The sequence below is a fragment of the Microcebus murinus genome, chromosome 12, assembly GCF_040939455.1.
Source record: "Microcebus murinus isolate Inina chromosome 12, M.murinus_Inina_mat1.0, whole genome shotgun sequence".
In the NCBI taxonomy this organism is placed as follows: domain Eukaryota; kingdom Metazoa; phylum Chordata; class Mammalia; order Primates; family Cheirogaleidae; genus Microcebus; species Microcebus murinus.
The window spans coordinates 88,553,960-88,570,455 of NC_134115.1; the positions used below are offsets into that span (position 1 = coordinate 88,553,960).

A 16,496-nucleotide genomic window follows, 5' to 3' on the forward strand; every position below is an offset into this window, starting at 1 on the left:
TCCTCCCCCCTTTAAATATTTGGTATAATTCAGCAATAAACAATTTGAGCATGAAGTCTTCCTTTCTGAAAAAATTTTAAGTTACAAATCTAATTTCTTTAACAGTTACAGGGTGAATCAGATTATCTACTTCATCTTGGGTGATTTTGGTACTTTGCACTTTTAGAGGAGTTTGTCCATTTCATGTAAGTTGTGGAGTGTATGTGCACAGAGTTTTTGACATTGTCCTTTGAATGTCTGTGGGGCCTGTAGTGATGCCCCTTCTTTCATTCCTGGTATTGGTGATTTTTCTTTTTTCCCTAGTTAGTCATACTGGAAGTTTATCAATTTTATTGATCTTTTCAAAGACCCAGCTTTTGGCTTCACTGATGTTCTCTATTATCTTTCTGACTTCCACATTATTGATTTCAGCTCTTTATTTCCTTCCTTATATTAACATTTTGGGTTTATATTGCACATCTTTTTCCATATTCTTAAAGTGGAAGCTTAGATTATTGATATGAGACTGTCTTCTTTTCTAATATGAGCATTTAATGCTATAAAATTTCCCCTAAGCATTTCTTTACCCACATCCCAAAGATTTCGATACCTTGTGTTTTCATTTTCCTTATTGCTATCTAGTTTAATTCCATTCTGGTCAGAGAACATACTTTATATATTTTAGTTCTCTTAAATCTGTTAAGGTTTGTTACCACCCAGGATTTGTTGTATCTTGGTGATTTTTCACAATAGAAAAGAATGTGTATTCTGATGGTGGGTGGAACATTCTATAAATGTCAATGAGATGCAGGTAGTTGGTGGTATTGTTCAGTCATCCCGTACCCTTGCTGATTTTCTACCTGCTACTCTATCAATTACTGAGAGAAGCAGAGCCACCATTGCAGGAATTGGTCAAGTAGAGGACACAGTTTTACTTCTGAAGGGCAACATGGCTTGATCACCTGGGAGGCTGAGTCAGAGCATGGCGCTGGGTCCTGATGGCAGCATTGGGGTCATTTATTGTCCCACCTTGGGAGGCAGACCCACACACACAGGTTTGAATCTCACCAGTCCCCTGCTCCCTAAAGGGGAGTTCATGGCTAACGGTAGAGTTTTATGCCTACGCACATCCAAACACATGTATGCCTAGAACTTACTTATCATTATGTTTTTTGATGCCATTTTTGAGGAGGGAAGGTTACTAGCAGTCTGAGTGTTCACTGCCTTTCCCCCTCCTGACCTCATAAAGAAGATTTTATTGTTTTCTTTGGGGTTTTGTGGGTTGAGGAGGGGTAGTGGGTGAAGAAGTTAGGACAAGTCTAAAGGCACTAAATTTGTTTGCCTTTTAGAAGGAGCTCATTGCTATCAGATGGAGAAAATGATAGATTTGCAAGGGAGAAGAGAGCTGGAGCGAGGGAGAGAGGAAGAGACTGGAGGAGGTGCGGCTGTGAACCTGAGAGGCCTTGGGGGGAGACGTGTTGAAAGGGGCCTGCGGGAAGCCGAACGAGGGCTATGAGGTGTGAGTCCCCCTTCGCTGACACGCCAAGCGTCTTCAGCAAAGACCGACCGGCCTCTCTGCTGCTGCTGAGTCCCACTGGTGTTTCCTTTGGCTGTGACGCCTCACCGAGCAGGCCCGGCTGTCAGACAGAGGCCAAGCTGTCGAGTTCCATGTGTTAATTCGAGGAACACCCTACAGGAGTTTGTGTGTGTGGGGGGGCGTGCACTTTCTCCCCTTCCAGGCCGGGAAGGTGCAGAATTGCGCTCCTGCCCCAGGGAGGGAGACTTGGCAAGAATGTTGCGATTGGAATTCAGGGAACTCTTTAATTATTAAAGTTCTATATTTAAAGTGGATTGCTTCCTCCAAGAAAGGTCATCAACTCCCTCAGTGAGCACGGTTCTGGTTATATCAAAGAAATATATTTTTCCCTTTTTAAGTTCACAGGGCAAGGAGGAACTGCTTGGGGTGAGGCCTTAGTCAGAGATGTTGGGGAAAACACCCATCCCAAATCCTGAACCTGCTCCTTTCCAAACCCTCCACTTGAGCTGTAAATGGCAAGGAGCTATGGGGACCAATGCTAATAATAGCTTGCTGTACCCAGCAGTTATTGAGTGCTTGCTGGATGCCGGATTGTTTTACACATAGTGAAAGTGCTTAGGCCAGGACCTCACATAGGAAGATGTTTAATTAATATCTGCCGACGGACCAATGTTGGCCTCTGCCAATGGCGTTTTTTTTTTTTTGTTTTTGTTTTTGTTTTTTGAGACAGAGTCTCACTCCGTTGCTCAGGCTAGAGTGCCGTGGCGTCAACCTAGCTCACAGCAACCTCCAACTCCTGGGCTCAAGCGATCCTCCTGCCTCAGCCTCCCAAGTAGCTGGGACTACAGGCATGCGCCACCATGCTCGGCTAATTTTTTGTTTCTATTTTTAGTTGCCTGGCTAATTCTTTTGTATTTTTAGTAGAGATGGGGTCTCGCTCTTGCACAGGCTGGTCTCGAACTCCTGACCTCAAGCAATCCATCCGCCTCGGCCTCCCAGAGTGCTAGGATTACAGGCGTGAGCCACCACGCCTGGCCTGCCAATGGCGTTTTTGTGCCTGGGGATTTTGCTCCTTTTAGCCATGAGTCAGTTGTCATCTCAAGAGAAAAACAGGCTCATTGAGGCATCTCCTGAATAAAGTAGCATTTCCCACCTTCTTTATTTAGGATTTTTGTTACAAATGGCAGAAATCCAACCTGGACGAGCCTAAGCAAGAGAAGGGAAGTTACTGATTCACACAATCACGCTGCAGGAAATACGGTGGCAGCAGGGACTTGGAGTATGTCAAGCTTCTCTCTCTGCTTCTTGACTCCGCTGCCTTCATTCTGTCCTACTGCAGATGACCCCTACTGATAGGGAACATGGCTGCTGGCCCCCAATACATAGCCTGTGAGTCCCACGACCTCCGAGACAAGAGACATTCTTCCCCAGTAGGAACATGCCAGGGCAAGGTGTTGATTGGCTCTGTGTGGGTCACATGCCCATCTCTAGACCAATCACTGTAGCTGGAGGAATGGGATACGATGATTAGTTCAGCCTGGGTCACGTGACCACTCCTTGGTTGGGGGACGTCTCTTGGAAGCCATTACCAGAAGAAATGGAGCAGAGTTCTTAATTGTAGGCAACAGAAGGTAACGTTTGTTGATTATTATTATTATTATTATTATTAGTTTTAGAGACAGAGTCTTGCTCTGTCGCCAGGGCGGGAGTGCAGTGGCTCAGTCACAGCTCACTGCAACCTCAAACAATCTCCCACCTCAGCCTCCAGAGTATCCAGACTACAGAGTACACCCAGCTAATTTTTTTTTTTTTAATTTTTAATTTTTGTAGAGTTGGAGTCTGATTATGTTGTCCAGGCTGATGTCAAACTCCAGGCCTCAAACAGCCCTCCTGCCCCGGCCTCCCAAAGTGTGACTTTTCCTGACTTAAGCAGCACTATTAAGTGCTCACACATGAGGTACAGAATGATGCTTGGTGCCACCCAGGCAGACGCAAGCCCCTGAAGCCATCGCAGCCCTAGTCTGATGACTAGAGGCCGTGGCTCACTCCACTGCCCCTGCCACCGCCACTAAGGGGCCACCAGCTTCTTTGGGTTTCTGGTTCCAGAGGTGAGTGTATTTGATGGGTGGAGCCTGTGACACATGCATGCCTCAGCTGCAGGAGATGATAGGAAAGCGAGTGACTGACATCTTGGCATCTATGGTCGGAAGCAAGTTCTGCTCCTCACTAAGCCTTGTGCAGGGGAATTCCCAGGCTCAAGACAAATGTACACTGCAGGCTCTGTGTTGTGTGCGCATGCAGCAGCTACTGACTGCTTTGTTCTTGAGGCTTTCATTCCTGCCTGTTTCTATTAATTCTAAATGTCAAATGAGATGTAATTAGATCTCCTTTGCTGACGGAGTCCACCCCATAAATCCCGGCCCTTGGCAAGCAGCTCCTCTTCATGCTAAGAAGGTCGTGGCTTGATGTCTGGGCCGGGGAGCATCATTTCTTTCCTTCAGATTTTCCAAATGGAGTTTCTTGGGAAGCAACTCCAGACACCATAAATTTAAACATCTTTAATCTGATTCCTTTTGCAATTCTCTGCTTTAATCAAAGGTCAGCTGTCACGGCATAATGGTTAGGATTGATCTTTTTCCTTGATCAACATCATCTTGGTAACACTGTGGATTCTTCGGTCATTGGGGGAGACTTCCCAAGGCTAAATTAAATTGGCAGGTACTTAAAGGAGACTAGTGGGGAGGGGTCCAGGGTGGTAAGAGAGCTTCAGGCAGGGCCCAGAACCCATCACCCCCACTGCGGGGGCTGGACTCAGCCTCCCTTAGGGGAAGAGGGTGCCCCAGCTGGCCTCCCCAGGCACTCTGGTCAGTTGAGATCCCCTTCCTCTGGTTTGCCAACTGCCCTCCCCAGGCAGCCATACCCTGCTTAAAAAAAATTGGGATGAAATACACGTACATAAAATTCACTCTTTTAATTACTTTAAAATGTACAATTCAGCACATGTAGCACATTCACAATGTTTGCAACCATTACCACGATCTAGTTGCAGAGCGCTTTCCCCTCCCCCCAACCCTGCACCCCTTAAGCAGTCACTCCCCATCCCTCCTGCCCCAGCACCCACTGATCTGCTTTCTGTCTCTCTGGATTTGCCTATTGTGGATATTTCCAGACTCCAGGCTTTTTGTGTCTGGCTTCCTTCACTCAGCATCACATTTCTAAGGTTCATCCGTGTTGTAGCGTGTACTGACACTTTGCTCCTGTTTATGGCCGAGTAATATTCTATTCGGCCACATGTTGTTTATCTGTTTGTTCGCTGATGGACACTTGGGTTGTTCCGCCTCTGGGCTATTGTGAGTAGTGCTGCTGTGCACATCAGTGTACAGGGTTTTGTTTGCACACCTGGTTTTAATTCTTTTGGCATACACCTGGGAGTGGAATCGCTGGGTAATGTGGTCATTCCATGTTTAATTTTTTGAGGAACCGCCAAATTGTTTTTCACAGCAGCTGCCTCATCATGTGTTCCTGCCGCCCCGCCGTCTTGACCTGGCATCTTTGAGCGCTTTGAAATGATTCTTCTTGGCTGTCATGCTTGCCTTCCACTCCCTTGGAGACAGGCTCTCGGAATCTTCTGGTTGACAAGAGCTCATCTGCTGAACAGACCGGGGCGATGGGCTGATGGGAGCGGCTGGGGACGTCTTATCCGAGCCGAGGGCAGTGTCACAGGGGCTTCTAGAACACGTCTCTGCATCTTTGCTGTTCAACTTGGCGGAAGTAGTGCTGACGGTGGGCATGTAGGCGGCAGGGGGTGGGGGAGTTCCTGGCTTGGGGGAAGGTCAGACTGCACAGAAATGCCAGCTTTAATGGCCCTGTCCCCAACACAGGGACTGTCCACATTCTTCAAACCCCTAGGGAGATGATTCAAGTAATGAGAGAGTATAAGTTATGGGGAATTGTTAAAGGAACTAGGAACCACCTATTGTATGTTAACTGTACCGATCAAGCTTATGAGTCAATAAAATAAGGAAGGGGCTTGCAATTTTCCTGTTCTATCCATCCATTCATACAACACCTATTTATTATGCTTCTGCTGTGTTCTAGATGCTGTCTTGGCCTTGGGGGTTACGAATGAAAATGAGTCCAGTGTGGTCTCTGGCCTTTGGAGGCACTTTGCCCCATGGGTCACTTTCTGCAGTAGGACAACCCCAGCTCTTTCTTCAGGGCACCTCAGCACCTGCCCCTGGGGCTGGAGTCCAAAGTCAGCACATGAGGAGAGATCTAGTCGTAGAAGACATTGTTTAGCAATCCCTCAGACTCCTCATGAAGGTCAGTGTCCCCTGTTTTGTGTTTATCGGCTGGACAGAAACAGTTATGTAGAACGGTATACTGTGTGGTGGGAAAACAAAAGGACAGGCCTGTCTCTGTGGGAATGCTTCTGGCTGTAGTAACAGAGAATGCAGCGCTATTAGCTGAACCGTGCACCATCACACATAACAAGAAAGCCATACACAGGGCAGACCCGAAGCCCTTTTCTCTACACGCCGTGTTTGGGCTGGTTCCTCACGGTTTCAACACGGGTGCGCAGTTCCTTGGCTCCGATGCAGACATCACAGCACTGAGTAGAAGAGGGACCCCACTTTCTTTCTTCCTTGTCTTTTTTTTCTAGATGCTTTCTGGTTTAGCTTTTACACTGAGGCCTTTGAATCCGCTCCAATTCATTTTCGTGTCTGGTGTGAGGTAGGGATCGAGGTTCCCTGCTTTGCCACACAGATATCCAGTTGTTCCAGCACCGTGAGTGTTCCTTTCGCCGTGGGCACCTTTGCCAAGCGTCAATTGGCCATGTAAATGCGGATCTGTCTCTGGGCCCTCTGTTCTGTCCTGCTGACTGGTTTGTCTTTCCTTTTGCCTACACCACGGTCTCAGCTCCTGCCGCTTTAGAATACGACTTCGAGTCAGGCAGTGGAGTCCTCCGACTCTGGTCTTCTGTGTCTCTTTTGGAGACGCACCCACACAGTCCTCCATGCCCCAGTGGCCAGACATGCGTCACATGCTCGTTCCCAGCCCAAGCACTGGCAGAGGGGATGGCGCCGTGGGGACCCAGCCCATCAGGACGTCCTTTGTGGAGGGGAAGGGCCCCCCTCCCTCAAGTCAAGAGGAGGCAGAGCAGACACCTCAACCAGAAAGCCAGGGGAAAGCCGGGCTTTCCAGGAAGAAGGCGGGGAAGAGTTTAGGGTAGGAAGCCAACAGTGTCTGTTAACGAAACAGTTAAATGGAATTCTTAATTATGAGAGAGCGAGGGTAAGAAAGAGGACAAAAGAAAGCAAATCGCAACTCACTGTGGATATTCTTGCCAGCCACAAATGACAAGATAATGATGACATAATAGCCATAAATGACAACAAGACTTAGCACACAGCCCGGACAGTGAGCAATGACCCCTGCCAACAAGGCAGGCTCCTTCTCCCCAGACGACAGCCTAAGGCGGGACACCAGCCCATCCAGGGGAGGACAGGGAGGTGGGGAGCAAGTCTCAGAGCGGCCGTCTCTGGTTTAATTCTTATTTGTTTGTTCTCGACACATGGGGATGGGCAGCGGTTCCTGCACTTCTAGAGCTGCCCAAATATTTCTTGGATGGTCTCAAACCATTCCTAGTGGGACGCGTGACTTGGAGGCTGATTCCACAGAGGCCTGGAGTCAGCAGTAAATCCTCGGCGCTCTGGGCTCAGGGTGCGGATCCTGACTTCTTGGCTCCTCTGCGTGTCCTCAGTAGCTCCATCTTCCGAGCTGTCTGTCATTTCCCCCGACTGCCTGCTGACCTTGTTTTCCAGGCCCCCATTTATTTCTTCCATTCCTCCTAGAGGCACGGCCACTGTGAAGCCATTTCACTCCCCAGGCCCCGGGCGGGCAGCGCCACTGCGTCATTCCCGAGGTGGCTCCGCTGCCTCCTCTCTCTGTCCCGGCGCTGTGGTGAACTAGCCTGGGAGCTGACAGCATCTCAGAGACCCCAAATGTCTGACGCTGGAGCCTGAGTCTGGCCCAAGGATGAGCTTGAGAGGACTGTGCGTGTCTAAGGAAGACACCACTCTCCTCACTGGTCCTTCCAGAACTGGACAAAGCTGTCTGCAGGGACCCCCGTACAAACATTCTCCCTGCTGTTCCAGGCGGCATGGGGGTGGGATGGGTCACAGGCTTTGCAGGAAGGCAGATGCAGATGCAAAGCCCAGCAGGGACACGGTACTCCTCTGAACCTCAGTTTCCTCCTCTGTCGCCTGGAGAGGAAATGTTGGCACTAGATGCTGTTGAGGGGCAGCTGAGGAGGGGTGGTCAGCACAGTGTCTAGCCGTCCTTGGGGACTTGGCAAACACTAACCACTTTTGTGTTTTTACTGTCAGAAGAATAGAGCAGACTCTGCCTGGGGGGATGAGGTGAGTGGGGGACGTCAGAACACAGGAGATTTAATTCGGCTGAGACTAGGGCACATTTAGGGAGCAGGACCTAGGGAAGTGTAAGGAACGGCGTGGGGAGGGAGGACACCGGCCAGTGTCCCAAGCCCTGGTTCTGACTGTTCCTGGCTGCACGCTTTGGTTACACGACCGTACTTAGGTTCTTGAGAAGCCCTGAGCACCCGGAGAGGCCCGTGCTTGGGTCAGCAGCCCTGGCCACCCTGGCTGGGCAGCGGGGTCAGGCCAGACATCGCTCTTTGATGAGCCATGGCAGGTGGGTGGCGGGTGCCTGCCCAGGCTTCCTTCCGTGGCGGTTTGTGGAGGCCATGCCAAGAGGAGCCCAGACCTCCTCCCGCACCTTCCTGCGTCTCTGAGGGACCCTGGCAGTGGTTCCAGAGTGCCGAGGCTGCAGGAAACACCTCGGGTTATCTCGTTGGCCTCCCCTGCATCTCAAATCATTCTATAAATGAGGAAGCCAAGGCCCAGGCAGGGGAGGACGTTGCTCAAGGTCACCAGGCTTTGTCAGAACTCAAATCCGTGATCCCGTTTGCCCCTTGCCACCAGCTCAGCGAGGAGGAGCATCTTGCTCTCTTGGGGCCAGCTCTGCCCTCACACCCTTGGGAAGTAGATTTACGGCTGCCTGGCATCTGCAAGCTCCCCTCTGAACTTCTGCCGCTGTGGGCTGTCTGAAACGCAGATCAGATTGGGTTGCTTCCCTGCCTTTGGAAAGGCCCCGGCCCCTGTGCAAGCCACTGAAGGCCGTGGCCTGGACTTTGTGCTGTCTGCTTGCACTGGGCTGCCTGCCGTGGGGCTCACAGGTCACCTTGCCTTTGCACATGCTGTTCCTGCTCTCAAATGCCCTTCCCTCTTGGTCTCAAAGACTTCTCAGGCTCACTCTATGGCCTCCCACGACCTCTTAGGCTGGTCTACTTCCTCTGAGCTCCCAGAGCGCTGGCTAATTCCTCTATTAGCACTTATCTCATTGACCTAGAATTATCTGTTTACATGTCTCTGCTCCCCAGGGTGGGAGGCATGTCTCTGCACCTCTCTATCCCTCCTCCCCTCACAGTGCCTAGCAGAGTGCCTGCCACGGCTCAGGCTCAGCAAATGTTTGCGGCATGAATGCCTGAGGGACCTACTTGTCCCCAAAGGCCCCTGCACTGTGCCTGAAATGTCACCATTTGTAAGTCCTGCCTGGTTCCTGGCTGCTGTTGGCTTTTGCCTTCCCACAGCTGGGGCCTCTCTCCTCTCTCCAACAGCTGGCCTGGCCCTGCCCAGACTCTAGGGGCAGTCGCAGCCTTAGCCCAGGGAGATTTAAAGAGCCAGCGTTCAGAAGTGCAGGTGACTCAACTTCCCATGAGCTTGGCTACAAGTTCCATTCCCACACTGGGTCTGGGCACCTGGCTTCCACCATAACCCATGAGATAGCTAGTTCCACGGGAGGCCACTTCTATGGGACCCCAGCCCCAGTCTCAAACCGAGTTCCTGAGGATGTGTGTGATGCCTGCCACCATGGCCAACACCCAGCCACCGAGCTTCTGTGACATCTGCTGCCCATTCAGGTGGCAAACTGTCATCAGGCACCTACCATCAAGAACTCATCGCTGGAGTGGGAGGGACAGACCTACAGACATGACGTTGGCCATGCAGTGTGGCAGGGCTAGGACAAGTGTCCGAGGAGAGGCTGTGGGCTGCAGGGCAAGGTGCCAATGCAGTCTCAGAGGCGGCGTCTGAGCTGACACTGAGGCAAGAGGAGGAGGTGTGGGGTGGGGAACTTCCCTCTGGCTGAGGGCCCTTCAGGGACAGATACTGGAGGAGGATCCCTCACCCCCACTCCCAGGCCCAGAGCCCTCAGCCATGTCTGTGGGGCTACCTGTCCCCATCCTGGGAGCATGGTGTTCTAGGAGGGATTGAGGGGTGAGGGGGTGGCTGCACTGTTTCACATGACTCTGAACCAGGCATGCCCACAAAAGCTGTCATTTGTTTATTTATTCAGGCAACATTTAGTGAGTCCCCACCATGTGCCAAGGACTGGGTAGGGAAGTGGGAGCTGATCTAGGGGGACCACAACACAGCCCTGCCCTCAACACACATAGGCCAGTGGGGAGACAGGCACAGACACAGGCCAGGAGAACACAGCCATGCCTGACCTGGCCGGCATGAGCACTGTTAGAGGGAGCATTGTAAGGAGGGAGTGGCTGAACCCAGCCCCAGGCCCCACGTCACATGTAATCCACAGCACTGGGGAGGTAGGTGAGCAGAGGGGTACCCCCCTTCCTCTGGAGTCACCAGATGACCCGTAACAATGTCTTTAACATAAAGGAGGCAGCAGAACTCAGGGGTTTTGGAGTCTTTCTAGATCTGGCTTCTAATCCTGTCTTTGCTACTTGAAAGCTGAGTGACCTTGGGCAAATGGCTTCACATCCCTGAGCCTCAGGAGCCTCAGTTTGCGCATCTGTAAAATGGGTTTAGTGTTAGTTTCCCCCCAGAGTTGCAGCGTGCATTCAAGGAAATAACTGCAAAAATGCTTAACACACGTTAAGTGCTTGACTTAGGGTTAATAGCAGCAGTCATACTTGTAACAACTGGGAACCGCAGAGCCCTGCAGAAAGAAAAGGTGTTGCAGAGGGTGTGTGTTTAGGGGAGTCACTGAGGGACCAGGTGGGCAAAGCTGCAAAACGAGGGCCCACTTGGGTCGGCCAGGCAGGGGAGGGGCGCGTATGGGCCATCTCGTCCCCCTCCCGCCCCTGCCCCCGCCCCCGCAGTCGGGCGCGCTGTCGGCGGGAGGCGCAGGTGTCCTCCGCGCATCCCCATCCCTTGCTGCCTTGGCGGGGCCCCAGTTCCCTCCTGCCGTCCGCCCCGCGTCCTCCCCTAACCTCGGCTCTGGGCTGGCGAGCAGGGGCTGGGAAAGTTTGAGTCACGGCGGGGGAGTGGAGGAGGCGGGCCGTGACCCTGAGCGGGGTGGGCTCTAGGACCCGCCTCCGGCTCCCAGCAGGGGGACCCCGCCAGGCGCCCCTGTCCCGAGCGCACTGGCCGTGGCCCGACGGAGCGGGGCTCGGCGCTGCAGTGCGAGCCGGCGGCCTCTGGGTGCACCGCGGCCGCGCCGCTCCGACCCACCCGCGCCTCCGCCGCAGCCAGCACGATGCCCCCGGCGCGGCTCCTGTGGCTGCTGATGGCAGTCTCCGCGGCAGCCGCAGTGGCCGGCGCGCCCGGGACTGTGCTGCCCCCCACCACGGGGGACGCCACCCTGGCCTTCGTCTTCGACGTCACCGGCTCGATGTGGGACGACCTGATGCAGGTGATCGACGGCGCCTCGCGCATTCTGGAGCGCAGCCTGAGCCGCCACAGCCAGGCCATCTCCAACTACGCGCTGGTGCCCTTCCACGACCCAGGTAGCGTCCCCCGCGGTCCCCGCCCAGCGCCGGCGCGGCGCGCACACCTGCCAGCCCGCCCGCCCGCGACTGCGCGCCAGGCGCACCTGGACTTACGCTGGCTGCGTGGCGGCGGGGCGGGCGCCTTCTCCGCACAATCACGCTGTGGGGACCCGGGTCACTTTGTGCGGGCCTTGTAGCCGTCCCTTCCCTCCCCAGGGGAACCTGCTGGCCCCCTCTCCCCTCTCCCGCGCCTTCCCGGTTGGCGCTGTAGGGCTAGTGGCGCATAGGCGCAGCCACATCTCGGTTGTGAGATGTCAGCAAGTGACCTCACCTTCCTGAGCCTTACTGTACCCATTTATGAAACGGTGAGAACCGCCTCTGAAACTTGCTGAGACAGTAAAATAAGGCACTCATGTCCAGGACCTGGGACACCTTGGGCTTTTTAGGGCTTTTACTTTTGTTACTTCTTAGAATTCACTTGTAGCATGGCCTTTGGAGACCCCGGAGATAGGCCTTGGAGCAAAATAGGGTCCCCAGATGGGGAACGAACTCACCCCTGCTGCGTCTTGCCCTTGAATCTCTTGTGGGGGGCGGGGGAGGGGAACAGCCGCCGCCCTTGTGCCCTGAGGGGGGGGGGGGGCCTCCACCTGCCGGGGCCCACCCGAACCCCCTCTCTGCGGCCGTACCTCTGCTTCCCCAGTGTCCGGCTTCCTTTCAGCCCTTGAGAGGGTCCCTGGGAGGCCCCACTGTGGAGGTTCCTAACCTGGAGTAGCAGGACGGCTTTCCCCCAAAATTTTTGCTTAATGAAAATTTTCAAACACAGTTAAGTAGGGGGAAAAGTACATCCCACACCTGTATGCCCACCACCTAGATCCTGAGTTACATGTTGCTTTATCGAGTCTCTCCATCTAACCACCCCCTATCCAGAGACAAAAAAGAAAAAAAAAATGACAGATTCCTTGCGGAATTGTACTGCAAAGGGTTTTTGTGCTGGGGAAATACGCAGTGACCAAAGGTTGGTTAGTAAGCCCCTTTAGGAGAATTCGCATTTATTAATCATAGCTTCATCACAGGTATGTAGAAGGTGGGCAACGGTGTTGAGGCTTAATCCCATGTGGTGCGGGCTGAGTTGTTGTCTAGGGGCTTGGAGGCCACTCTCTTTGCGGGAGCTCTGGGCCCTAAAGAGCTCTGGACTCAAAGCTCGGAAGCCAGGGTTCTAGAAAAGGATTTCTGGGAACATCAAATGGACAGCTGCCACCTTGGAGTCAGGGGCAACAAGGTTGGGGCGCCGTGAGGAGGTGGGGTATGCAGTGTGTCCTGGGGCTTAGCTAGGACACAGGTCACCCTCTACCCCCCAACTTCCCCAGCTGTTTTCTGGATTGTTCTTGTGGTTCCAAAGACATCACATTGAAGGAGCTTAGAGATAATCAGATCCTCCTTTATCTCACAGTTGGAGAGACAGACTCAGGACTCCAGTGAGACTTCCCCAAGGCCACCTGCCCAGATGACATAATTCCTGATTCATAACCCATATTTGTCTTGGAAATGCTTGGCGCCAGTTGCAGGGCAGGATAGCAACCTTTTGGAGCCAGACTTGTGTTCTGGGGCCCAGACTGGGGCTCCTGAGGGCTGTCCTCGTTGCCTCCTCTCTGGCCACGGGCCTCAGAAGCCCTCCCTTCCACCCCAGCCCTCCCCGCTGGGCGCTGAGCAGACATGCCACTCTCCAGCCTTTGCCCACCATGCCATCCTCCGTGAAACAAAAGCCCAGTCCTCCTGCTCAGTTTGGCAAATCATCGTCCATGGAGACATTGCAGGTGCAGGCATGGGGAGGACTCAGCATGCACTGAGGCCCCAATGTGTGTGGAGCCAAGGAGCTGGCAGCCTGCTGGGGACAGGCCAGGCAGGGAGTACAAAGTGACACGTGGTGGCTCGGGTATCAGCTTCTGGCCGTCAGTCGGTCATCAGAGGAGGGCACTGAGCAAAGTCCCCCTGAGCAGGCAGCGTCAGAGCAGGGCTTGAAGAACACGAGTGGATGTTGACTGGGTTTTGACCGTTTGCCTGGTCGATGCCAGGTGCTGGGACACAGCAGGGATGGGGCACTCCCTGGGGTGCACGGAGCTCCCTGGGAGAGGGCCGGAGGGTGGCCAGGGTGGCTGACGTGCAGGGACAGGTGTGTGTGGGAGCTGGCTGTGTGGAGGAGTAGAGCCGGGAAGTGGGGAGGGGTGAGGTTGGCCGCAGGCGAGACTGCAGGGCTGAGGACTCAGAGGACTTGGATTTCCTTCTATGGCTGTGAGCTGTCTCTGAAGGCTTCCGAGCAGCGACTGGAGCTGTGGTTTGGGTTTGGCTGTGTCTTTTGAATCAGCAAATGGAACCCCCTTTGGTGGAAGAGGAGCTTGAAAAATGGGGCTTTCAGCTGACTGTCCCAGCCCCCAGTGCTGTACGCTGGGAGAGTTTTCTGAAAGGAAGCCCCTATCCTAAACCCCAGGACGGGGTGCAGAGCAAACAGCGGCGGTTCTGGACTGTCCATGCTTGGAGGAGAACCAGGACCTGTGCTTCCAAAGTGTTTTTTAAAGTTTCTAAGTGAAAAAAGTGGTATGTTCCCAGAGTAGAAAAGTTGGAAATTTGCTAAGTGGTTCACTTGGCTGAAATTTTAGGTTGTCTTCCGTTTTTCTCTATTAAAATGTTGCAAGAAACACTTTTGTGTAAATCTTCGTCTGCTTCTTTGATTGGTTTTTCTGTAGGATTCGGTTCCTCGAAGTGGAATTCCTAGGTCATTTTTAACACACTGAGTGGTGGGCGACTCTTGAGGGAGTTTCCCAGGGTGTGTTGGGAGCTTAAACTCCCACCAGAAGCAGTCAGGGGCCATTCCAGTGCAGCTGCCCCAACACTGGGGATTAGGATCAAAACACTTTTGTTTTCCTAATTCAAAAGATGGAAAATGATATCTTTTTGTTTTAACTGCCAGTGAGCTTCAGTGTTTGAGTGTTCAGTAGATTTTTTTGTGTGAGTTTCTTCGTTTGTCAATTGTCAGTTTCTTTGCCGATTTTTCCTTTGGAGGTTTCAGTGATTTCCTTCTCAGTTGGAACGAGGGCTTTATGTTGATAATATTAACTGGTTTTTTAAATGTGATTAGTATCTTTCCTGGTTGTTTGCCTTGTAATATTATTTGTGGTTCTTGATGTTCTGAAGTTTTAAATGTTTATGTAGAGAAATCCATTGATTTTTTTTCCCTTTGTATTTCTTCACTTACATGCTTATAAAGGTTTTTTTTTTCCCTATTGAAAAATCAGTTTGGTATATTTTCTATAATTTTGTTTCCTTTTCTTTTGTCTTTCTCTCTTCATATTTGATTCTTCAACTTGAAATAAAAAATATTGGAGCATAGTCTAAAAGAGTCTAGTTCTTCTGGAATGGAATGCTTAACTGTTCAGGTGCAATTTGCCAAATAACCTTTTCTTCTTCATTCATTTGGGCCCTGCCTTTATTTGAAATCACTTTATCTATTAGGAATTTATCTGGGCTTTCCATTCTGGTCCATTGTGTGACCATTCTCGTGCCAGGAACAGATTATATTAGTTATAATGACTTTATAATATATACTAATAGGGCAAATCCTTCCCCATATTCTTTTTTATTTTTTTAAATTTAATAAACTCCTAAATTTAGAACAGGTTTAGCTTTACAGAATTATTGTCAAGACAGTACAAAAAGTACAGTATGTAGGCTTTTTGGTTTTTTGGGTTTTCAAAGTACTTTCCTACTCTCTGGCACTACTGGATGCTCCAGGCTCATCTTGTATCTTTCCCGCTCCGGTCCTTGAATTAGCCATCTCCCCAAGCAGCCCTGGTTCCTTTGATTGGAAAATGGTGTTAGAAACCAGGATCTGGAGCTAAAGGTGCTCGCTGTTACAGGGGTGTTGTTGTTTCTAGCCCCTCCCTTAGCTGACAGGGCAAGGAGACACATGCTGTATAGGGGACCTGTGCCTGTCCATGTGTTTTTAACTGTTTCTGTATGTAACCGTCTGTGGCTGTGTTAAGCTAAACATGAGTTCATGCTGGTGTTTATTGCCTCGAGGATCATTCTGACATCCCCCTCCGTGCTTATCTGTAACCTCCCAGTCCAGCAGTGACAAACCCGGCTCTCGCCGTCCCCTGTCCATTTCCCCGAGTGCTCACTCCCAGCCTGTGTGCAGGCAGTGGCTGCAGACTGGCTCGGCTGCGGCCTGCGGGACCCTGCTGTAGTGACCAGGGCTCAGTTCTCGTGCTGTGAGCCTTGTGGACGCCACTTAGGCCAGCACTGTATTCACCTTCTTTTTATTCTTATTCCTCATCTGCAAAATATTCTTGAGCGTTTAGTTTTTCAGATGAAATATACAAAATTTAGTCAACTTCCAAAAAAAAAATTTCTACCATGATTTTGCTTGGAATCGTGATGAGTCTTGATTTTGGGGAAGAGTTATCATTTTCAAAACATTCAGTTTTTCCCATCTAGCAGGCACGCTTCTTCCTCTGTTCACATATTTATTTCCTTTAGTCAAGATTTATAGTTTTTTTTTCTTATAGGTTCCACCCATTTCTTTTAAAGATTATTTCTAAATATTTTGGTTTTTGTTACTATTTGCCTAGGATATTTTTTTCATTACATTTTTTGCAAATGAGTATTGCTAGGATGTTGGAAAGCGATTCATTTTCATATATCTATTTTCTTTCCAACTTCTTTACTGAAGTTTTTTTTTTTTTTGAACTAGTTTTAATTTTTTTGGTGACATGTTGAGTTTTCTAGGTTGACAGACACATCCTGTCCAAATTATAATGCTGTTGCTGCTTTTCCAACCAAATATTTCATGTATTTTAGATGTCTTGTTTTATTTACCAGCTCGAACTTGCAGAACAATGTTAGGCATGGGTGGCTGTGGTCATCCTTGTCTTGCTTTGGATTTGACACCGTTCATTGTGTGGTATTAGTTCTTGGTTTGAGGTTTTCGTTGTCAAGTGAAGGAAGATGCTTTCATTCCTAATTTACTAAGGGAAAAAAGCCCCCAAAACAAAAAAAAAAGCAAAAACAAAACAAAGAATTCCAACAGAGATGAGTACTGAATTTTAGCAAGTGACTTTCTGGCTTTTGTTGAGATGTTTATATGATCTTTCTCCTGTTGACCTATTAATG

The 16,496-nt window shown here is 50.9% G+C and overlaps 1 protein-coding gene across 1 annotated transcript in view; it reads left to right on the forward strand.

The window, feature by feature from the left end:
* The first annotated feature begins 11,098 nt into the window (after nucleotides 1-11,098).
* The window catches only part of HMCN2 (hemicentin 2), a 140,917-nt gene continuing 135,519 nt past the window's right edge, over nucleotides 11,099-16,496 (forward strand). The window contains exon 1 of the mRNA XM_012754522.3: nucleotides 11,099-11,348. Coding sequence (XP_012609976.3) covers nucleotides 11,099-11,348 — 250 coding nt within the window. The remainder of the gene's footprint in view (nucleotides 11,349-16,496) is intronic.